Below are 25344 nucleotides of genomic sequence, written 5' to 3'. Positions count from 1 at the left end.
AGGCGGGAGGAGAAAAGCAGTTGAGTGTCATTTATCTCAGTGCTTAGTCCCCTCCGCCACCATCCTTGTTTTTGCACATATTTAAAGCTGTTCAGAGTTTGTAGATTAGAAATGTAATTAGTTATGTTGGGTAGAGTTGGGAAACTAGTCGCAACCGGGATTAGAACTGGCGACCTCGGCAGGTTGCAACCCGCGTTTAACCCCCCCATCCACCTGCAACCCTAAAAAGTTAATTTTATTTGTCTCTCAGATGTAAATTCCACTCACTGATCTGTCATTAAGCCTCGCCCACTGAGATTTCATCCAACCAGTCTTCATTTGTCTTTCCGTGGTTCCTCGCATCCTCTCTCTTTCTCCGAATCAGATATGACCTTTTAAAATGTCAGCGAGCAGCAACCATCAGATTGAATCCAGGCCTCTGTGTTATCAAGAAGACACAGTACAGTGTGTTTTCTAGGACTTTATTGTGCGTCAGAGGAAAGGCCTCAGGAGAAAGGTACTGTGGGTAACGTGCTCAGTAATGAAGAACGCTCCGAGACCAGCCAGGAAGTGGAGAGATACAGGGTGTCTCGGGCTTTTGTTCTAGCCTTGCACTATAACACAACCGATTCACCCAATCAAGGTCTTGATGAACAGTTTGAGTATATACTGAAGGGACAGTTTATTAGCTGAAGGGCTTCTATGGGAGTGGGGTGTTTGTCTAGCCTGATTTCAGCTCTGCTATGACTCGTTGTCATGCCGTTTGGAATGACAGCACAAAGACCCTGGGACCAGGCTAGTGTTTGTCTGAGTAAACCTGGTAGATTCTACGAGTCGTTTAGCTAAATCAGGAGTGTTTGTGCAGGTCTGTAGCATAACCCTGCACAACCTGTATTTCTCCAGGTTGCCATTGGTGACCACTGTTGTAAATGAATATAAGGAACAACTACAGCAGACAATACGACTGGTATTCTTTTTTTTAAAAACACTTTCACACACATCCTCTCTCCACTATCACACACACACACAGTGTCCATCGTGTGCCAGACATTTACACATACAGCCCCTTCTAAGGTTGCACATACCCAGTAACTTCCCCAGAATCCCCTATGTTTCCCAGACATCCCCATTTGAAGTGTTACCAGATTCCAGGGAATTTGTCAATACAGGAATATTCCAACTGGGATTTCTGGAAAACCTGGGATTTTTTGGGGAAAATTTAATGGGAATTTTTGCTTCTCTTAAGTCGTCCACCATTTTGTATTACTGCTTAGAACCAACCTGGTACAGTATTATCAAAAAGGACTGCGAGCACCTCTTTAGGTTGGTGTGTTTGGACTTCACTTCAGTCAATCAGTCAGCCATCTTGTGTCTCAACATTCCAAAATGGCTTCCTTTCCTCATCTCCTCTCCTTTATCGTCGGGGGAGGAAAGGACCCAAGAAAAGGAAGCAAGTTCACACTTTTGAGACAGGGCCATTGTCTCCTCTCATCTTCATTGTAGTTTTGGTGAGACAAATAAAATAAAAAAAAGTTTATTTCCGCCCAAAAACAACAACTCCCAGGTCACCCCTCTCTCACTGGGCCAGGGAAGAGGAAGTGGGAGGGGTATAACCAGGAAGTGACATCACTTCTTAGCGGGTACGCCCTCTGAGTAGTCCTCCAGTACTCCGGCCAGATGGTCGTTGTGAGTCTTGAAGCGTCTCTTCTTCTGTCCACCTGGCTTCTTCCTCTTGATTGGTAACTGTAGCAACACAACCAAAACAGCCAATCACAGACCGGGTTATTGTAGAAACAACCAATCACAGATAAGTCATGAGAAACATGGAGAGAAAGATAAAAGAGAGTGATAAGAGCTAGGAGATGTGGACGTAAATCCGTACCACCATAAATTGACTAAATGATCACAATGTCGATAAGTAGAACACGTTTATAACATGAATGTGCCCCAGAGTTACTCTTTTAAATGACCCTTCAACCTACTACTTCTACTTTGAATGTTGTAGCGATCAACTGTCTTGTTAACAAACAGCCCATATCAGTATATCAGACAACTCATTACATGTCAAACATCACATTCCTCTAGTAAAGGATCCGTATCATTATTATCCAAGCGTCAAATGTCCTCTCTCTGTCCTGTTTGGGTGTCAAGATCATTTTCGGTTTATTGTCCCAGCTATGTGACAGACCGGCAGGCCGGGGTAATTCCAGTCCTCGAGGGGGGGGGTCTGTCTTCCCCCCCCCCAGTCCCTAGCAGAACTCAGCTGATTTAAACTAACTGCATTCTAAACTGAAGATTATGATTAGTTGATTACTGGAGTTAGGTGTGTTAGCTGGGGGCAAAAGTGTAACACCAATCAGGCCCCCCGAGGAATGGAATTACCCAGGCCTGTGAGACAGAAATACAGACAGAAAGAGAAAAGAGGTAGAGAGAGATCTGGAGAGGTAGAGAAAGAGGTAGGGACAGAGAGAGAAACTCACAACTTTCTTGGGTCCAGTCTCCTGCATGGAGGAGATGCCCTGTCTCTTGAGGTAGTCCTCTATCTTCTCTTCGTCCATAGAGTCCACTGGGATACTCCTCCACAGCTTGGTGAACTCTGGGACGATAGACCAGGAAACACAGACAGGATACCATTAGCTCAGGTAGGACAATAGCAGTAGTAGTTTATTACATTTTTACAAGTAGGTCGTACTTGGCAGATAAAAGCTGACTTGCGGTACACAATACATACAAGTAAACAAATCAATGCATACAAGTAAACAAATCAAAACATACAAGTAAACAAATCAATACATACAAGTAAACAAATCAATGTATACAAGTAAACAAATCAAAACATACAAGTAAACAAATCAAAACATACAAGTAAACAAATCAAAACATACAAGTAAACAAATCAATACATTCAAGTAAACAAATCAAAACATACAAGTAAACAAATCAATACATTCAAGTAAACAAATCAAAACATACAAGTAAACAAACTAATTAAATTCAGTTAATATCCCGTATCGACTGAATGGATCCTGGTATGAAGGAACTGAAAGTTCTACACTTCTAAATGACGTCATAGTAAAAAAATAATTTAAAAATCTGACCACTGGGTGGAGCCATTGAAGTCATTACGTGAAAGAGAAACCAGACCAGTGCAAAGGGAGAGAAACCAGACCAGTGCTCACACCTTCTACAGAGAACTGAGTGACTTTATGCAGTTGTACTTTAGACGTCTTTAGACTTATAAAACATTTTTATATATATATATATTTTTTATTTTTAACCTTTGGCAATATTTACAGTTTTATATATATATTTATTTTATTTTTTAACCTTTGGCAATATTTACAGAATGTATTTAAGGTCAACAAAGCTCCCTTAACTGAAATAAGGAAGAGAGACCTTATCAACGCTCTTATCTGAATCTACTGCAAACTGATAATTAAGGGAGAAATTGTACCAACATTTTCACATTCTGCATTGGATGACATGGGAGAAACCCTACCAATGCTCAGCTTTTCAACAAATATTTAATGGGGAGAAACTATACACATGCTCTCATCTTCAACCACTGCAAACTAAATTAAGGGAGAGAACATAGTTCTAATTAACATTATATTCTCACCTTCTACAGAGAACTAAGCAAAAAGACACCATACCAATGCTCCCACTCATCTACCATGGAGGGCCCCAAAAAAGTAATTAAGGTAGAGAAACTACACCAACGCTCTCACCTTCGTCAACTGTAAACTGGCAGTGTTTATCATTGTAGAACAGAATCTTCTTCTTGTCTGGTCTTGTCACAAAGATGATCTGGTCTCCCAAAACCTGGGGAGGAACAGAGGCCGTTAATATGTCTGACTCATTAATACTCACACACACACACACACACACACACACACCTTCAGTGCCTTGGCAGAGTTGGGTAGCCCCTCCTCCACGTCATCTAGCAGTAATCCTCCCAGTCCCAGCTGGTCATGTTTATCCAACAGTCTGAGCAGGGCTTTCTTGTCCTTCAGGTGATATTTGGGCTTGAAGGCATATTTCCCATCCCTCACCTCTATCTTAGGGTTACTGGCCAGCGCCTGGGGGACGGGACAGAGACGGAGTCAAACATTTATTTCAACTTTATTTACATGGGTCTCAAAACACTAGTCTGTTTGGCCCGAGGAAGAGGAGGGTGGGAAGGAGGTAAATAAAAGAGAGAGGGAGAGCAAGAAGAGAGAGAGGTGGAAGATATTATATTTTTAGAAACTATGTTTTATGATCAGAATAATGAGGGGAGGTGGTTTTAAAGATTTAACAATTGATCCATATCAATTATCATTTAACACGTTGTTTCTGATACCTCTCTCTCTCTCAGGATTTCAGCTAGCTAAACGTTGCTAATAATAAGTTAGCTAGCTTGCTTAACCTTGGTAATAATTGTCAAACGATCTACATTATTCCCATTGATAAGTTTGCGATTGTCAAAAAACAGATTTGGCGTCATCTATTGAAAAGGTGAAAGGTCAAGCCCCAACACACACCTCAGTCATCAGCCATTGTTTCTGCTTCATGATAACTCTGATAACATGTGATCGCCCCAACACACACCATCTTATTGAAAAGGTGAAAGGTCAAGCCCCAACACACACCATCTTATTGAAAAGGTGAAAGGTCAAGCCCCAACACACACCTCAGTCATCAGCCATTGTTTCTGTTTCATGATAACTCTGATGTCAGTAGTTTGGTCTCATCTTATTGAAAAGGTCTCAAGCCCCACAGTCATCAGCCATTGTTTCTGTTTCATGCCATGTCTGGTGTTTGGTCTGGAGAATCTCCTCCACAGTCAAGTGGTGAGTATCACCACGCTGGTGTCTGGTCTGGAGGACAGGAAGGAACACAGAGGAACAGGAAGGAACACAGAGGAACAGGAAGGAACACAGAAGAACAGGAAGGAACACAGAAGAACAGGAAGGAACACAGAAGAACAGGAAGGAAAACATGATCAATTGTAACTCAATTGAAAGAAATGAAGCTAACCTGCTAGCCAAGGCTTTCAGTTTGGGCTTGAAAATATGAACAACTAGACCGCCAGTAAAATGTTGAATTTTCAAGTTTGGCCTTTAGGACCTGAATGCCACCCGGGCTAGTGTGGTCTAATAGCCAGATGGCCCGTTTCTACAATCCTTTACTTCAGTGTAGTAGTCTGAGTACCGGACGGAGAAGAACAGAACACAGAATCCAGGATGTTATTGGTTGGTCACATGATACATTGTTTAAAAGAAGTCCTCTGTGTAACGGCAGCCTGTCTGCATCGACTGGGTCCAGACGAGGTAGTATACAGTACTGGGAAAAGACAGAGCACACACACACACACACACACACACACACACACACACACACACACACACACACACACACAGGCGCGCACACACACACAGGCACACACACACACAGGCACACACACACACACACACAGGCACACACAGGCACACACACACACAGGCACACACTGGCACACACACACACACTGGCACACACACACACACTGGCACACACACACACACAGGCACACACACAGGCACACACAGGCACCCACTGGCACACACACACACACAGGCACACACACACCCACTGGCACACACACACACCACCCACTGGCACACACCCACTGGCACACACACACCCACTGGCACACACACACACACACACACACACTGGCACACACACTCTGCGAACGTTATGCAGATTGTTATGAGTCAACGTCTGGTGTGAAAAACCACCCAGGCTGTCAGAGTTACTGCACCAGAGCTGAACCATAAACATGTTGACAAACAAAAGTCTGTGTTGTTGTTGTTTACTTCCAAAATAAAGAGTGGAAAACCAAACAATAGAGGGTTCAGAGGTTAAAAGGGGAGTGGTTTAATTGAGATGACAGCTCAGACTGTTGGAAGGAGGAAGCTCACCAATCAGGACACCACTGAACCACCTCTCTGACAACATGTCATTACTACAGTGAACCACCTCTCTGACAACATGTCATTACTACAGCGAACCACCTCTCTGACAACATGTCATTACTACAGCGAACCACCTCTCTGACAACATGTCATTACTACAGCGAACCACCTCTCTGACAACATGTCATTACTACAGTGAACCACCTCTCTGACAACATGTCATTACTACAGCGAACCACCTCTCTGACAACATGTCATTACTACAGCGAACCACCTCTCTGACAACATGTCATTACTACAGCGAACCACCTCTCTGACAACATGTCATTACTACAGAGAACCACCTCTCTGACAACATGTCATTACTACAGTGAACCACCTCTCTGACAACATGTCATTACTACAGCGAACCACCTCTCTGACAACATGTCATTACTACAGCGAACCACCTCTCTGACAACATGTCATTACTACAGCGAACCACCTCTCTGACAACATGTCATTACTACAGCGAACCACCTCTCTGACAACATGTCATTACTACAGCGAACCACCTCTCTGACAACATGTCATTACTACAGCGAACCACCTCTCTGACAACATGTCATTACTGACAGTAGGATACCTAACATGTGTGGTCCTGTGTAGCTCAGTTGGTAGAGGGTGACTCTAGCAACACCAGGCTTGTGGGTTCCACCAGTAACGCACTCACTACTGTTAGTCACTACTACAGTGGGGATTTGACAGTAGGACAACTAACACTCACTACTGTTAGTCACTCTGGACAACAGCACCTGCTAAATGACTCAAACGTCATGGAAATAGCATCATCCACGTATTAGGTGTGTGTGTGTCTGTGTGTGTGTGTGTAATGTGTGTGTGTGTGTAAGTGTGTGTGTGTGTGTGTGTTCACCTTACCTTCATGTAGTTGACTATCTTAGCCAGGCAACCAAACTTGTAGCCAGAGCTGCCTGTCAGGGCCTTCAGGTTGAAGTTACCATTACTGGTGTCTGGAGAGAGAAAGAGAAAACTGGTAAGATATCCTAATTACCAGCTCAGATAAAGACCAGGTTCAGCATCTAGACATGTTGTCCTGCTCAGATACAGACCAGGTTCAGCATCTAGACATGTTGTCCTGCTCAGATAAAGACCAGGTTCAGCATCTAGACATGTTGTCCTGCTCAGATACAGACCAGGTTCAGCATCAGACATGTTGTCCTGCTCAAATAAAGACCAGGATCAGAATCTAGACATGTTGTCCTGCTCAGATAAAGACCAGGATCAGAATCTAAACATGTTGTCCTGCTCAGATAAAGACCAGGATCAGAATCTAGACATGTTGTCCTGCTCAGATAAAGACCAGGATCAGAATCTAAACATGTTGTCCTGCTCAAATAAAGACCAGGATCAGAATCTAGACATGTTGTCCTGCTCAAATACAGACCAGGATCAGCATCTAGACATGTTGTCCTGCTCTTAGTGGTGCCACAGCATAAGATGAGTCCTGTCAGGTAGCAGTTATTCAATAGAGACTCATATAGTTCCTGTCAATATCAGTTATTCAATAAAGACTTCAGCATCTAGGTCCTGTCAATATCAGTTATTCAATAGACTCATATAGGTCCTGCAATATCATGTTATTCAATAGACTCAGCATAGGTCCTGTCAGGTTCAGACCAGGTTATTCTAGACTTCATGTAGACTCCTGTCAATATCAGATATTCAATAGACTCATATAGGTCCTGTCAATATCAGTTAGGTTCAATAGACTCATGTTGTCCTGCTCAATATCAGTTATTCAATAGACTCATATAGGTCCTGTCAATCTCAGTTATTCAATAGACTCATGGTCCTGCTCAATAAAGTTATTCAGAATCTAGACATATTGTCCTGCTCAATATCACATTGTACCAATTCAATAACGTTGTGATTATATTGTCCTGCTGGAAAGATTTAAAAAACTATTAAAAAATAAATAAAAGCTGTAGTAGAAGCATCTAGACATGTTGTCCTTCTCTCTGTGTCTGATAAGATGAGTGGTTGTCAGGGCACTAGCAGGGGGTTCAGGGCACTAGCTAGGGGTCATCAGGTCCTGCTCAGGGGTAGCAGGGCATTCAATCAGGGCACTAGCTATATCAGGTCCTGCTCAGGGGTATTCAGGGCACTAGCTAGGGGTATCAGGTTATTCTAGCTATATCAGGTCCTGCTCAGGGGTATCAGTTACCAATCAGACTAGCATAGGTCCTGGCACTAGCAGGGGTATTCAGGCACTAGCTAGGGTCCTGTCATCATGGCACTAGCTAGGGGTCCATGGCACTAGCTAGGGGTATCAATAGACTCTTCTCACTAGACTAGGGGTATCAGGGCACTAGCTATATCAGGGCACTAGCTAGGGGGTATCAGGGCACTAGCTAGGGGTATAGGGCACTAGCTAGGGGTATCAGGACACTAGCTAGGGGGGTATCAGGGCACTAGCTAGGGGTATCAGGGCACTAGCTAGGGGTATCAGGGCACTAGCTAGGGGTATCAGACTAGCTAGGGGTATCATGGCACTAGCTAGGGGTATAGACACTAGCCTGGGGTATCAGGGCACTAGCTAGGGACCAGGGCACTAGCTAGGGGTATCATAGGCACTAGCTAGGGGTATCAGGCACTAGCTAGACCAGGTAGGGGCATCAGGGCACTAGCTAGGGGTATCAGGGCACTGCTCAGATACATCAGGGCACTTCTAGGGGTATCAGGGCACTAGCTAGGGGGTATTTGGCACTAGCTAGGGGTATCAGGGCACTAGCTAGGGGTATCAGGCACTAGCTAGGGGTATCAGGCACTAGCTAGGGGGTATCACACTAGCTAGGGGGTATCAGGCACTAGCTAGGGGTATCAGGACTAGCTAGGGGTATCAGGCACTAGCTAGGGGGTATCAGGCACTAGCTAGGGGTATCAGGGCACTAGCTAGGGGTATCAGGGCACTAGCTAGGGGTATCAGGGCACTAGCTAGGGGTATCAGGGCACTAGCTAGGGGTATCATGGCACTAGCTAGGGGTATCAGGGCACTAGCAGGGGTATCAGGACACTAGCTAGGGGTATCAGGGCACTAGCTAGGGGTATCAGGGCACTAGCTAGGGGTATCAGGGCACTAGCTAGGGGTATCAGGGCACTAGCAGGGGTATCAGGGCACTAGCTAGGGGTATCAGGGCACTAGCTAGGGGTATCAGGTCACTAGCTAGGGGTATCAGGCACTAGCTAGGGGTATCAGGGCACTAGCTAGGGGTATCAGGCACTAGCTAGGGGTATCAGGGCACTAGCTAGGGGTATCAGGGCACTAGCTAGGGGGTATCAGGGCACTAGCTAGGGGTATCAGGGCACTAGCTAGGGGTATCAGGACACTAGCTAGGGGTATCAGGGCACTAGCTAGGGGTATCATGGGCACTAGCTAGGGGGTATCAGGGCACTAGCTAGGGGGTATCAGGGCACTAGCTAGGGGTATCAGGCACTAGCTAGGGGTATCAGGGCACTAGCTAGGGGTATCAGGGCACTAGCTAGGGGGTATCAGGGCACTAGCTAGGGGTATCAGGGCACTAGCTAGGGGTATCAGGGCACTAGCTAGGGGTATCAGGGCACTAGCTAGGGGTATCAGGGCACTAGCTAGGGGGTATCAGGGCACTAGCTAGGGGTATCAGGGCACTAGCTAGGGGGTATCAGGGCACTAGCTAGGGGGTATCAGGGCACTAGCTAGGGGTATCAGGGCACTAGCTAGGGGTATCATGGCACTAGCTAGGGGTATCAGGGCACTAGCTAGGGGTATCAGGCACTAGCTAGGGGGTATCAGGGCACTAGCTAGGGGTATCAGGGCACTAGCTAGGGGGTATCAGGGCACTAGCTAGGGGTATCAGGGCACTAGCTAGGGGTATCAGGGCACTAGCTAGGGGTATCAGGGCACTAGCTAGGGGTATCAGGGCACTAGCTAGGGGTATCAGGGCACTAGCTAGGGGTATCAGGGCACTAGCTAGGGGTATCAGGGCACTAGCTAGGGGTATCAGGGCACTAGCTAGGGGTATCAGGGCACTAGCTAGGGGTATCATGGCACTAGCTAGGGGTATCAGGGCACTAGCTAGGGGTATCAGGGCACTAGCTAGGGGTATCATGGCACTAGCTAGGGGGTATCAGGGCACTAGCTAGGGGGTATCATGGCACTAGCTAGGGGTATCAGGGCACTAGCTAGGGGTATCAGGGCACTAGCTAGGGGTATCAGGGCACTAGCTAGGGGTATCATGACACTAGCTAGGGGGGTATCAGGGCACTAGCTAGGGGTATCAGGGCACTAGCTAGGGGTATCATGGGCACTAGCTAGGGGGTATCAGGGCACTAGCTAGGGGTATCAGGGCACTAGCTAGGGGTATCAGGGCACTAGCTAGGGGGTATCAGGGCACTAGACAGGGGGTATCATGACACTAGCTAGGGGTATAAGGGCACTAGCTAGGGGGTATATGACACTAGCTAGGGGTATAATGGCACTAGCTAGGGGGTATAAGGGCACTAGCTAGGGGTATCATGGCACTAGCTAGGGGGTATAAGGGCACTAGCTAGGGGTATCATGGGCACTAGCTAGGGGTATAAGGGCACTAGCTAGGGGTATCAGGGCACTAGCTAGGGGTATCAGGGCACTAGCTAGGGGTATCAGGGCACTAGCTAGGGGGTATCAGGGCACTAGCTAGGGGGTATCAGGGCACTAGCTAGGGGGTATCATGGCACTAGCTAGGGGGTATAAGGGCACAAGACAGCTACCTACTCTAGTGGCTCTGCGTCTGTGGCTTCAGCTGTGAGATCCTGTTTCTGGAGACCAGCCAATCAGAGCGGCCTGTTGGTGTGACTCACTAAATGATTCATCACGTGGGCGGGAGCTGCTGCTGGGTGCTAATGAGAAGGCGGGGCATTCATTTAATCTGAGAAGATTTGGCAAATAGAAGGGGGAGAAACGAGGGTGAGCTTAGCCATTGGTAGAGTGGTACGGTCTGAGCACAGGCTGTGCCTTGTGTGGGGAAGACGAGCAGAACTGCAAGGAGTGGCAGGGAGGAGAGAGAGAGGAAGAGAGAGAGGAAGAGAGAGAGGAAGAGAGAGAGACAGAGTGGGGGAAGGGAGAGCATCTTTTGCCTGAATCCTTTACAAGCATCCACCCCACAGTATAAGCTACACAGGTGAGTCTGCATATTTCTCTGGCACAACGACGGTTAGTGTGTGTGTGTGTGTGTGTGTGTGGACACACTGGCAGATCTGCAGTCTGTTCGCATGCTTGCCTGCTACAGCCATGTATCAGGGCAAGGCGCGTGTGTGTGGGGGGGGGTGTAGTGTGTGTGTAGTGTGTGTGTGTGTGTAGTGTGTGTGTGTGTAGTGTGTGTGTGTCTACTAGCCTAATCCATCCTATGAAGCCTACGTTGTATCTGTGATTGCTCTCATAAGAGGAGGGTTTACCTTCCATCCCTACAGCATTCTGGGTAACAGAACTACATTATAAACGGTAAAAGGTTTATCAACACCAGAGGACAGACAGACAGGAGCCCAGTCTATGGGTTATGCTGTGAGCAGACAGACAGGAGCCCAGTCTATGGGTTATGCTGTGAGCAGACAGACAGACAGGAGCCCAGTCTATGGGTTATGCTGTGAGCAGACAGACAGACAGGAGCCCAGTCTATGGGTTATGCTGTGAGCAGACAGACAGACAGACAGGAGCCCAGTCTATGGGTTATGCTGTGAGCAGACAGACAGACAGACAGGAGCCCAGTCTATGGGTTATGCTGTGAGCAGACAGACAGACAGACAGGAGCCCAGTCTATGGGTTATGCTGTGAGCAGACAGACAGACAGGAGCCCAGTCTATGGGTTACGCTGTGAGCAGACAGACAGACAGACAGGAGCCCAGTCTATGGGTTACGCTGTGAGCAGACAGACAGACAGACAGGAGCCCAGTCTATGGGTTACGCTGTGAGCAGACAGACAGGAGCCCAGTCTATGGGTTATGCTGTGAGCAGACAGACAGACAGACAGGAGCCCAGTCTATGGGTTATGCTGTGAGTAACAGACAGACAGGGAGCCCAGTCTATGGGTTATGCTGTGAGCAACAGACAGACAGGAGCCCAGTCTATGGGTTATGCTGTGAGCAGACAGACAGACAGACAGGAGCCCAGTCTATGGGTTATGCTGTGAGCAGACAGACAGACAGACAGGAGCCCAGTCTATGGGTTATGCTGTGAGCAGACAGACAGACAGACAGGAGCCCAGTCTATGGGTTATGCTGTGAGCAGACAGACAGACAGACAGGAGCCCAGTCTATGGGTTATGCTGTGAGCAGACAGACAGACAGGAGCCCAGTCTATGGGTTATGCTGTGAGCAGACAGACAGACAGACAGACAGGAGCCCAGTCTATGGGTTATGCTGTGAGCAGACAGACAGACAGGAGCCCAGTCTATGGGTTATGCTGTGAGCAGACAGACAGACAGACAGGAGCCCAGTCTATGGGTTATGCTGTGAGCAGACAGACAGGAGCCCAGTCTATGGGTTATGCTGTGAGCAGACAGACAGACAGACAGGAGCCCAGTCTATGGGTTATGCTGTGAGCAACAGACAGACAGACAGGAGCCCAGTCTATGGGTTATGCTGTGAGCAGACAGACAGACAGACAGGAGCCCAGTCTATGGGTTATGCTGTGAGTAACAGACAGACAGGAGCCCAGTCTATGGGTTATGCTGTGAGCAGACAGACAGACAGACAGGAGCCCAGTCTATGGGTTATGCTGTGAGCAGACAGACAGACAGACAGGAGCCCAGTCTATGGGTTATGCTGTGGAGCAGACAGACAGACAGACAGGAGCCCAGTCTATGGGTTATGCTGTGAGCAGACAGACAGACAGACAGGAGCCCAGTCTATGGGTTATGCTGTGAGCAGACAGACAGACAGGAGCCCAGTCTATGGGTTATGCTGTGAGCAGACAGACAGACAGACAGGAGCCCAGTCTATGGGTTATGCTGTGAGCAGACAGACAGACAGAGCCCAGTCTATGGGTTATGCTGTGAGTAACAGACAGACAGGAGCCCAGTCTATGGGTTATGCTGTGAGCAGACAGACAGACAGACAGGAGCCCAGTCTATGGGTTATGCTGTGAGCAGACAGACAGACAGACAGGAGCCCAGTCTATGGGTTATGCTGTGAGCAGACAGACAGACAGACAGGAGCCCAGTCTATGGGTTATGCTGTGAGCAGACAGACAGACAGACAGGAGCCCAGTCTATGGGTTATGCTGTGAGCAGACAGACAGACAGGAGCCCAGTCTATGGGTTATGCTGTGAGCAGACAGACAGACAGACAGGAGCCCAGTCTATGGGTTATGCTGTGAGCAGACAGACAGACAGGAGCCCAGTCTATGGGTTATGCTGTGAGCAGACAGACAGACAGACAGACAAAGGAGCCCAGTCTATGGGTTATGCTGTGAGCAGACAGACAGGAGCCCAGTCTATGGGTTACGCTGTGAGCAGACAGACAGACAGACAGGAGCCCAGTCTATGGGTTATGCTGTGAGCAACAGACAGACAGACTAAAGCCCAGTCTATGAGCTGTGAGCAGACAGACAGACAGACCCAGTCAGACTAAACAGACAGACAGGAGCCCAGTCTATGGGTTATGCTGTGAGCAGACAGACAGACAGACAGGAGCCCAGTCTATGGGTAAGCAGACAGACAGACAGACAGGAAGTCTATGGGTTACGCTAGCAGACAGACAGACTGTCAGACTAAAGCCCAGTCTATGATGCTGTGAGACAGACAGACAGACAGGAGCCCAGTCTATGGGTTATGCTGTGAGTAACAGACAGACAGGAGCCCAGTCTATGGGTTATGAATGAGTGTCTATATAACAGACTGTCAGACTAAAGGATGAGTGTCTATATAACAGACTGTCAGACTAAAGGATGAGTGTCTATATAACAGACTGTCAGACTAAAGGATGAGTGTCTATATAACAGACTGTCAGACTAAAGGATGAGTGTCTATATAACAGACTGTCAGACTAAAGGATGAGTGTCTATATAACAGACTGTCAGACTAAAGGATGAGTGTCTATATAACAGACTGTCAGACTAAAGGATGAGTGTCTATATAACAGACTGTCAGACTAAAGGATGAGTGTCTATATAACAGACTGTCAGACTAAAGGATGAGTGTCTATATAACAGACTGTCAGACTAAAGGATGAGTGTCTATATAACAGACTGTCAGACTAAAGGATGAGTGTCTATATAACAGACTGTCAGACTAAAGGATGAGTGTTAATATAACAGACTGTCAGACTAAAGGATGAGTGTCTATATAACAGACTGTCAGACTAAAGGATGAGTGTCTATATAACAGACTGTCAGACTAAAGGATGAGTGTCTATATAACAGACTGTCAGACTAAAGGATGAGTGTCTATATAACATACTGTCAGACTAAAGGATGAGTGTCTATATAACAGACTGTCAGACTAAAGGATGAGTGTCTATATAACAGACTGTCAGACTAAAGGATGAGTGTCTATATAACAGACTGTCAGACTAAAGGATGAGTGTCTATATAACAGACTGTCAGACTAAAGGATGAGTGTCTATATAACAGACTGTCAGACTAAAGGATGAGTGTCTATATAACAGACTGTCAGACTAAAGGATGAGTGTTTTTGTAGCAGAACAGAGAGACTAGACTGCTAGAGGATGGTCCCTGGGTCAAACTCCACAGGGAATAGGGTGCCAAGCAGGCAGTGAGGTTGTTGTGATTCAGACCGGCATACTGGATGGGACTAGACTTTAGGGAGGGGGGGAGCCCCTGCAGACAGAGGGGGTGGGGGAGAGAGGAGGGGGTAGGGGTGGAGAGGGGGGAGGGAGAGGGAGGGGGTAGGGGTGGAGAGGGAGGATGGGACTAGACATTAGGGAGGGGGTGGGGCAGTGGGAGCCCCTGCAGACAGTTACGGCAGGAGGCACCGCTCTGCCTCAGGAGGGGTAGGGGTGGATGGGGGAGGAGAGAGAAAGGGGGGTAGGGGTGGAGGGGGGTAAGGGTGGAGGGGGGTAGGGGGGAGAGAGAGGAGGGGGTAGGGGTGGAGGGGAGAGAGAGAGAGGAGGGGTAGGGGTGGAGGGGGAGAGGAGGAGGGGGTAGGGGTGGAGAGGGATGGAGGGAGGAATAGAGAGAGGTAGGGGGGGAGAGGGTAACGATAAGGAGGAACAGAGAGAGGTGTAGAGGAGGAGGGTAACGATAAGGAGGAACAGAGAGAGGTGTAGTGCTGGGGTACTAGGCTATGGTAGTGTGGTGTGGGTAGAGGAGGAGAGGGTAACGATAGGGAGGATCAGAGAGGAGGTAGAGGAGGAGAGGGTAACGGTAGAGAGGAACAGAGAGGAGGAAGAGGATGTATCGGTCTACATTCATAATAGATAATGATATCCCTCTCTTCCTTCACTTCTCTCCCTCCATCAACATCAGCCAACAGAACCTCCAATAACCCAATTAGACGACACTTTTATACAGGAAGTATTACAGTAGAATTACAGTATTTTCCCCAGAGAGAGAGACCTTCAGTTACCATGACAGTGTTACTAATGTGGACTATCAATAGCCTCTACTACATAGCAACATTAAAACAGTTGAAAGCCTATTGGCTACTTCCATAGCAACATGAAAACAGTTGATTAAAGTTGAAGGCCTATTGGCTACTTCCATAGCAACATGAAAACAGTTGAAGGCCTATTGGCTACTTCCATAGCAACATGAAAACAGTTGAAGGCCTATTGGCTACTTCCATAGCAACATGAAAACAGTTGAAGGCCTATTGGCTACTTCCATAGGAACATTAAAACAGTTGAAGGCCTAGGCTACTTCCATAGCAACATGAAAACAGTTGAGGCCTATTGGCTACTTCCATAGCAACATGAAAACAGTTGAAAGCCTATTGGCTACTTCCATAGCAACATTAAAACAGTTGAAGGCCTATTGGCTACTTCCATAGCAACATTAAAACAGTTGAAAGCCTATTGGCTACTTCCATAGCAACATGAAAACAGTTGAAGGCCTGACTTCCATAGCAACATGAAAACAGTTGAAGGCCTATTGGCTACTTCCATAGCAACATTAAAACAGTTGAAGGCCTATTGGCTACTTCCATAGCAACATTAAAACAGTTGAAGGCCTATTGGCTACTTCCATAGCAACATGAAAACAGTTGAAGGCCTATTGGCTACTTCCATAGCAACATGAAAACAGTTGAAGGCCTATTGGCTACTTCCATAGCAACATGAAAACAGTTGAAGGCCTATTGGCTACTTCCATAGCAACATGAAAACAGTTGAAGGCCTATTGGCTACTTCCATAGCAACATGAAAACAGTTGAAAGCCTATTGGCTACTTCCATAGCAACATTAAAACAGTTGAAGGCCTATTGGCTACTTCCATAGCAACATGAAAACAGTTGAAGGCCTATTGGCTACTTCCATAGCAACATGAAAACAGTTGAAGGCCTATTGGCTACTTCCATAGCAACATGAAAACAGTTGAAGGCCTATTGGCTACTTCCATAGCAACATGAAAACAGTTGAAGGCCTATTGGCTACTTCCATAGCAACATGAAAACAGTTGAAGGCCTATTGGCTACTTCCATAGCAACATGAAAACAGTTGAAGGCCTATTGGCTACTTCCATAGCAACATGAAAACAGTTGAAGGCCTATTGGCTACTTCCATAGCAACATGAAAACAGTTGAAGGCCTATTGGCTACTTCACATCTCATTAGATGACGACAGCTAATGGGGATCCTAATAAACACATGATCTCATTGACCTCATCAGAGACCGAGCCATTGTGTTCAGGGTAACTAGACTAACAGTCAGGAGATGACTGTGGTCTGCTAACACTATGTAACATAGAACTGTATATAATAGACATGCTGTCCTCTGACTAATGACAGGCCTGTATCAGGTTACACTAACAACACTATGTAACATAGAACTGTATATAATAGACATGCTGTCCTCTGACTAATGACAGGCCTGTATCAGGTTACACTAACAACACTATGTAACATAGAACTGTATATAATAGACATGCTGTCTGCTGTTCTCTGACTAATGACAGGCCTGTATCAGGTTACACTAACAGCACTATGTAACATAGAACTGTATATAATAGACATGCTGTCCTCTGACTAATGACAGGCCTGTATCAGGTTACACTAACAACACTATGTAACATAGAACTGTATATAATAGACATGCTGTCTGCTGTTCTCTGACTAATGACAGGCCTGTATCAGGTTACACTAACAGCACTATGTAACATAGAACTGTATATAATAGACATGCTGTCCTCTGACTAATGACAGGCCTGTATCAGGTTATACTAACAGCACTATGTAACATAGAACTGTATATAATAGACATGCTGTCCTCTGACTAATGACAGGCCTGTATCAGGTTACACTAACAGCACTATGTAACATACTGTGAGTCAGTCATCAGTCATCAGTCAACAGTCATCAGTAAAGCTACTCAGAGCAGATGATGACAGTGGGCTCTACCACAGGAGAGGAGAGGTGGAATGACTCACTGCTAAACACACACATCTGGTAACAATAGCCAAGTCAGTCACACACATATTTGACGAGTAAAGGTGGAATGCTGAACAGAACAGTGAAACTCATGCAGAACTCTGTGTACACATTCTATCTGAACTAGAGAAGGTTGAGACAGACAGACAGACAGACAGACAGACAGACAGACAGACAGACAGACAGACAGACAGACAGACAGACAGACAGACAGACAGACAGACAGACAGACCAGACACAGACAGACAGACAGACAGACAGACAGACAGACAGACCAGGTCACAGACAGACAGACAGACAGACAGACAGACCAGACAGACAGACAGACCAGACTCAGACAGAGACAGACAGACAGGTCACAGACAGACAGACAGACAGACAGACAGACAGACAGACAGACAGACCAGACAGACAGACAGACAGACAGACAGACAGACAGACAGACAGACAGACAGACTCTGACAGACAGACAGACAGACAGACAGACAGACCAGACAGACAGACAGACAGACAGACAGACAGACAGACAGACAGACAGACAGACAGACAGACAGACAGACAGACAGACAGACAGACAGACAGACAGACAGACAGACAGAGAGACAGAGAGACAGAGAGAGAGAGAGAGGAGTGTCTGTAGAGCAGTACTCAGGACAAGCCCCATTTCCCCTCAGTCTCTCTCTGGTTCACTCAGCCAAACTGGGTCAGTCTCACTGCTCCTGGCGTGCGTGTGTGTGTGTGTGTGTGTGCGTGTGTGTGTGTGTGCGTGTGTGTAAGCAGGAAGGCGCTATGCACCCCAGGAGGTTGTGTCCTGATGGAGTAAGAGGTTCTGTCTCTCTCCCTCCAGGTCACAGTACCAGAACTCTGTGTATAGAGGTTCTGTCTCTCTCCCTCCAGGTCACAGTACCAGAACTCTGTGTATAGAGGTTCTGTCTCTCTCTCCCTCCAGGTCACAGTACCAGAACTCTGTGTATAGAGGTTCTGTCTCTCTCTCCCTCCAGGTCACAGTACCAGAACTCTGTGTATAGAGGTTCTGTCTCTCTCTCCCTCCAGGTCACAGTACCAGAACTCTGTGTATAGAGGTTCTGTCTCTCTCCCTCCAGGTCACAGTACCAGAACTCTGTGTATAGAGGTTCTGTCTCTCTCCCTCCAGGTCACAGTACCAGAACTCTGTGTATAGAGGTTCTGTCTCTCTCCCTCCAGGTCACAGTACCAGAACTCTGTCTAGAGGTTCTGTCTCTCTCTCCCTCCAGGTCACAGTACCAGAACTCTTGAGTTGAGGCTCTATAAAGGCTGTCTTCATAGACAGCAGGTCTGACGGACAGAAGAACATCCTGAACACCAGCAGGACACTCAAACCTCTCCAGGAACAAAACAACACTATCATCTCTCTCTTTCTCCATCTCTCTACCGACCATTGGACTGTCAACACCAGCAGACCTCTCAAACCTCTCCAGGAACAAACCAACCATGACTTCCTCTATCATTTCTCTCCCAGGTGAAACAACATGGACCGTCTCAACACCACCTCTCTCCCGTGGCTCCCTGACGCCGCCCCGCTGTCCCAGGTCTCCCTGCAGGTTCAGGAGGTGTACCCGTTCCACGACGGCTGGAACATAGCGTGCTTCGTCATCCTCCTCCTCTTCATCATCACAGTAGTCTCCCTGGCAGCTCTGGCCTTCCTCTACGAGCTGCTGGACTGTGGCTGCTGTGTCAAGGTGAGACTAGGCCTGTTACTATACTGTAGCTGTCCCAGGGTTAGACCAGGCCTGTTACTATACTGTAGCTGTTCCAGGGTTAGACCAGGCCTGTTACTATACTGTAGCTGTTCCAGGGTTAGACCAGGCCTGTTACTATACTGTAGCTGTTCCAGGGTTAGACCAGGCCTGTTACTATACTGTAGCTGTTCCAGGGTTAGACCAGGCCTGTTACTATACTGTAGCTGTTCCAGGGTTAGACCAGGCCTGTTACTATACTGTAGCTGTTCCCAGGGTTAGACCAGGCCTGTTACTATACTGTAGCTGTTCCAGGGTTAGACCAGGCCTGTTACTATACTGTAGCTGTTCCAGGGTTAGACCAGGCCTGTTACTATACTGTAGCTGTCCCAGGGTTAGACCAGGCCTGTTACTATACTGTAGCTGTTCCAGGGTTAGACCAGGCCTGTTACTATACTGTAGCTGTTCCAGGGTTAGACCAGGCCTGTTACTATACTGTAGCTGTCCCAGGGTTAGACCAGGCCTGTTACTATACTGTAGCTGTTCCAGGGTTAGACCAGGCCTGTTACTATACTGTAGCTGTTCCAGGGTTAGACCAGGCCTGTTACTATACTGTAGCTGTTCCAGGGTTAGACCAGGCCTGTTACTATACTGTAGCTGTCCCAGGGTTAGACCAGGCCTGTTACTATACTGTAGCTGTCCCAGGGTTAGACCAGGCCTGTTACTATACTGTAGCTGTCCCAGGGTTAGACCAGGCCTGTTACTGTACTGTAGCTGTCCCAGGGTTAGACCAGGCCTGTTACTATACTGTAGCTGTCCCAGGGTTAGACCAGGCCTGTTACTATACTGTAGCTGTTCCAGGGTTAGACCAGGCCTGTTACTATACTGTAGCTGTCCCAGGGTTAGACCAGGCCTGTTACTATACTGTAGCTGTTCCCAGGGTTAGACCAGGCCTGTTACTATACTGTAGCTGTCCCAGGGTTAGACCAGGCCTGTTACTATACTGTAGCTGTCCCAGGGTTAGACCAGGCCTGTTACTATACTGTAGCTGTCCCAGGGTTAGACCAGGCCTGTTACTATACTGTAGCTGTCCCAGGGTTAGACCAGGCCTGTTACTATACTGTAGCTGTTCCAGGGTTAGACCAGGCCTGTTACTATACTGTAGCTGTTCCAGGGTTAGACCAGGCCTGTTACTATACTGTAGCTGTCCCAGGGTTAGACCAGGCCTGTTACTATACTGTAGCTGTTCCAGGGTTAGACCAGGCCTGTTACTATACTGTAGCTGTCCCAGGGTTAGACCAGGCCTGTTACCATACTGTAGCTGTTCCAGGGTTAGACCAGGCCTGTTACTATACTGTAGCTGTCCCAGGGTTAGACCAGGCCTGTTACTATACTGTAGCTGTCCCAGGGTTAGACCAGGCCTGTTACTATACTGTACCTGTTCCAGGGTTAGACCAGGCCTGTTAATATAACCTGGATCTAACCTAAACCCATTATATAACCTAAACTATGGTTTTCCTTCTCATGCAGGGGAAGACCCACCGTGACCTGATGGAGGAGGAAGGTCCCTTCCACAACATGGTGGAGAAGATCCACAGTCCCACGGGGTCACAAACCGAGGTGGTGTAAGGGGTTATTAAAGGGGTCGTTGCCACCAGTGACCAGGGCCAAGCAGGAAGTTAGGTCATGATCGTTGACCCTGAATCTGAACCCGAGACTGACTGTGCTGTGTGCTCACAGTTTGAGAACAGTGAGACTGCACCTTCGTATGTGTGAGATTGTGTGTGTGTGTGTCCCTGTTCCCGTGTGTGTGTGTGTCCCTGTTCCCGTGTGTGTGTGTGTGTGTCCCTGTTCCCGTGTGTGTGTGTGTGTGTGTGTCTGTTCCCGTGTGTGTGTGTGTGTGTCCCTGTTCCCGTGTGTGTGTGTGTGTGTCCCTGTTCCCGTGTGTGTGTGTGTGTGTCCCTGTTCCCGTGTGTGTGTGTGTGTCCCTGTTCCCGTGTGTGTGTGTGTGTGTGTGTCCCTGCTCCCATGTGTGTGTGTGTGTGTGTGTGTGTGTGTGTATATATGGTGGTGTTATCTAATCGAAGCACATCAGCAGGGAAGGCAGGAGAGAAGAAGAGCTCTCCTTTGCCAAGTCCAGGGTTTAACAAGTCTATTATTTGACGGATGTTTAGCATCTTCATCCATCACCACATTGTAAGTACAAGACATACCATTCGAGACAGCTTAAGACACAGAGGAGATCCACAATGATAGCCAACCCTCTAGGACCCTACAGAGCAAGGAAGTCCCCCAAAGTCAACGACCAAGATGATAAAGATGACCAAGATGACCAAAATATTAAAGTAACTGTCATAATGTTTCCAGATTTCTATGAAAGTTTTCCTTCCCCCCCAAAATATTAATTATGTTAAAAACCAGCTTTTGTGTGTTGGAATGGTGTGGGCATGTACTGGTTATTAAAAATATGAATGGAGCAGACCGCTGATTGGACCATCTCATCCTGCTCACGATGATGACCTCATCCTCTTTGAGGAAATAACAAGCATTTTTAAAATGGTCTGTTTGAGATCCAAGTTTGAGGTGGGGATTTTTGAAGTGTTTTTTTCTCTCAATTTATGATTTGACCACAAATACGAGTATGGGATTAATCAAAAACATTATGAGTTAAACTAACTTTTAAAGTTAATATTCTGTTATCACTGGACAGTTACTTTAAAATGTCACCAAAAAACCCAGCTACCACAGAAGACGTCCCACATTTTAATGTAATTTACAGATGGTTTTTATTCCCTAATGCTTTGACTGCCATTGTAGTGAAGTCCTCATCCATTTGACAAAAACTGTTCACAACTTGCTGTGTCGTAATGATGTAATCAACATGTTGCCTGTGATAATGTAACCACTCACCAACATATTTAAACCACAGCCAAGTGGCCATGATACTACTCTCTCTAGAGGGGGGGGGGCACCTGTACACACACATGATACTACTCTCTCTAGAAGGGGGGCACCTGTACACACACATGATACTACTCTCTCTAGAAGGGGGGCACCTGTACACACACATGATACTACTCTCTCTAGAAGGGGGGGGCACCTGTACACACACATGATACTACTCTCTCTAGAAGGGGGGCACCTGTACACACACATGATACTACTCTCTCTAGAAGGGGGGCACCTGTACACACACATGATACTACTCTCTCTAGAAGGGGGGCACCTGTACACTACAGAAGGGGGGCACCTGTACACACACATGATACTACTCTCTCTAGAAGGGGGGCACCTGTACACACACATGATACTACTCTCTCTAGAAGGGGGGCACCTGTACACACATTGATGTAAATAAAATAACCTACTTGCATTGAGCACAAGGTGTTTATTTCACTTGCCTAAAATGATGATGATGATGATGATGATGATGATGATGATGATGATGAATAAACAATTATCATGTAAGAAAAACAAACTGTCTCATTTCAAAAGTACTGACAGATGTTGATATGAAGCTTATTAAAACAAATGTACAAAGAGTGTTTTTGTGGTCAACGAAAATTTTTTTTTAAAAAATGAGCCATTTAAAACATGTTTGTAGAAAATAACTCTCATTGTGGAATGTAGAAGCAAGCAGGTACCCAGGCTACAGATGTGACACACAACCAGCAGTATAATAGATCTCAAGACTAGGGTCGTATTAAATCGGGGCCCACCGTAGCAAAAAATATTTTTACAGCTAAGTTTAGGTAATCCCTCCCCTGTTTCACAGTCAGATTTGTTCCATCTGGTGCCGAATGAACATGACCCAAATATTAAAGGTGTGTACTCACTAGTAGGAACCAGATGGATGCAAAAAAGGCTGAAATGGGGGAGGAAGGGACACACCTAAATCTGTCCAATAAGAAGTGCTTGTTTTCGTTTGTTGCAAAACCTTTTACTATATTTTACACTAATGAATACACCCCAGGTTGTAGAGCCCTTCTGGGTTGTATTCATTCTTGAAGAAACAGTTTACCATTTAGGAACTAAATGGAAGCAAACCGGGCAAACGAACCTACCTTAATTTGTCCAATTTAAAACTATTTTTCCCTTTGAATAATGTTTTCTATTTGGAGTAAATGGAAACCTTTTCGCAACAGACTAAATGTTTTGCAACAGGATCGGCGTGATGAATACACCCCTGGTCTTACCTGCCCCATGTTTGGACCCGGAGGCCTCCTTGTCAGCTTTGGACTTCTTCTTCTTGGAACCGCCTGACTCGGAGGCTGCAGGTCTCTTCTCAACCGTGGGCTGAGAGAGAGCCCTCTTCTTAAAGAGCTCCCGCTCTCTCAACAAGGCTGGGTCCATCCTGATACACCACAACGTTACAACGTTAGACGCTAGCTACAGAAAGACAAAAAATATATACCTCAAGGCAACACAATGTTAGGGTTGGGTCCATCCTCTAAGTCAACATATAGCGGCATTATTAGCTCCTCAAAGACATGCACAACGTTGTTACACTTCTCAGTATATATATGGGCTGAACAACGAGCAATCTAATTATGTATTTAAGTCAATGGTTTAGACCTAGTTAGGGTGTTCACATACCATATAGCTTTTTATGATGTTCACACATTTCACATACCGTTAGCCAGCTAGGTTTACGTAGCTAATAATGGTATCACACTTGTCAAGTTGCTACTCTGATACCTAACCAGCAAGTTGTCTGACACTTCTGCCAGTACATCTAAGTGACATATCATCTTATGAGTGACACAAAAAATAAAACTGAAAGATGTATATTAGCTTCCTAGTTGCTATACAAAATAAAAGCTAGTAACCTAGCTAGTTAGACAGGTTTTGGGGTTTGCTAGCATTTAAGCTAATTTAGCTAGCTTGATTATTTCTGGTTACCTTTTTTTTCTTCAAATGTCTAATCCCCTCTTTTGGATGAACAAATATGAAAACATTTACTAGAAACACACGTTCATTAATCGTTCTGTTGGAACACTTATGCGATAGCTAATTTTGGGGGCTTTTGTTTGTTTAAATATCAAGCTAGCTTCTTGTCGTCGTGCATTCTCCGACTTCCGCTCTGAGTTTCGACTTCCGCTCTGAGTGTCGACTTCCGCTCTGAGTTCGATTGATCGGTAATCGACAGCTAATCCTTGATTGTGTTGGTGCGTTCCATCCGGACTAGCGGAGCTACGAAAAGCAAGATTGCCGTGTCAGCGGGTTACCAGAAATGTAGCTACTTTGAGTACGATGTCGCGGGTGGAAATGTTTTGGTCGCGGGTTTTTGGGCTACTTCTATTTTACACATCCGCCGCAATGGCATTTCTCTTGATTTTTTTAAATATATATTTATATATTTATTTCACTGTGACCTGCCGCTGCTGACTATCAAGCAGTGAGGCAGGCTGTTGCTGAATGAGTGGTGGGGAGGTCGGTGTGTGTGTGTGTGTGTGTGTGGAGAGAGCGCTAGGCAGCTGAGTCACGTGAGTGAATAGCAGCATGCGCGCGCACATTGTTATAACTTCACACATATTTCTAACACATTTTTTCAATAAAACATATCAAAGTACCCGCTATAACTGATGCGTATCAACACTAGAAAACTACTTTAGAAAACTACTGTAGGCGCACTAGCACTAAAAGCGCATTAGTTACATTCGGTCGGAGGTGGTTTAAACTGCATTCTATAATGTCGACTTTACTTTGAAGGAAAACTGTATCAAGCGAAGGGTTTTACACATACTCGGTTATTGGGTCTGGAGCACTGCACAAGTGGACATTTGAAATGGAAGTTATGGAACGCCCTCTGAGCTTCTGTTTATGGGAGAAGGAAGAAAAAATCCACAATGAAACTAACATTACATGTGGAGAATGATACATTTGTATACGTTGTCATCAAGTAGCCTATTCATTTATATGCCATTGTAAGGCTACTGTAAGTATGTTGAAATGGTGATATCACTGGAGTCATTTACAAGTCAGTTTGCGCCCCTTAGTTTAACCTACCTGGAGCTGGCAAACCAATAAAACAAATGCCTTTGACGTCAGTTTATGGTTGTTGTAGCCTTGTGTTATTATGTCATTATTAACGGCCAT

At 46.3% G+C, this 25344-nt stretch overlaps 2 protein-coding genes across 2 annotated transcripts; one reads left to right on the top strand and one right to left on the bottom strand.

Annotated features, from left to right (window-relative positions):
• Positions 1–445: 445 nt before the first annotated feature.
• On the bottom strand, positions 446–24498 carry LOC112255855 (general transcription factor IIE, polypeptide 2, beta). The gene is made up of 9 exons (XM_042314947.1): positions 24148–24498; positions 23442–23599; positions 6837–6928; positions 4789–4838; positions 4652–4709; positions 3876–4058; positions 3708–3801; positions 2460–2575; positions 446–1722 (listed from the first exon to the last, which is right to left on the bottom strand). Exons 2-9 carry the CDS (start codon positions 23596–23598, stop codon positions 1606–1608), a joined length of 867 nt encoding a protein of 288 aa, XP_042170881.1. The 5' UTR covers position 23599; positions 24148–24498; the 3' UTR covers positions 446–1605.
• On the top strand, positions 10881–20874 carry LOC121844637 (small integral membrane protein 18-like). The gene is made up of 3 exons (XM_042314946.1): positions 10881–11113; positions 19029–19248; positions 20776–20874. Exons 2-3 carry the CDS (start codon positions 19039–19041, stop codon positions 20872–20874), a joined length of 309 nt encoding a protein of 102 aa, XP_042170880.1. The 5' UTR covers positions 10881–11113; positions 19029–19038.
• Positions 24499–25344: the final 846 nt, after the last annotated feature.

The sequence above is a fragment of the Oncorhynchus tshawytscha genome, unplaced genomic scaffold (assembly GCF_018296145.1).
Source record: "Oncorhynchus tshawytscha isolate Ot180627B unplaced genomic scaffold, Otsh_v2.0 Un_contig_16445_pilon_pilon, whole genome shotgun sequence".
NCBI classification, from domain to species: Eukaryota; Metazoa; Chordata; class Actinopteri; order Salmoniformes; family Salmonidae; genus Oncorhynchus; species Oncorhynchus tshawytscha.
Note: the sequence above shows the minus strand (reverse complement) of the source record. Positions and strands in the feature narration are given on the sequence as shown.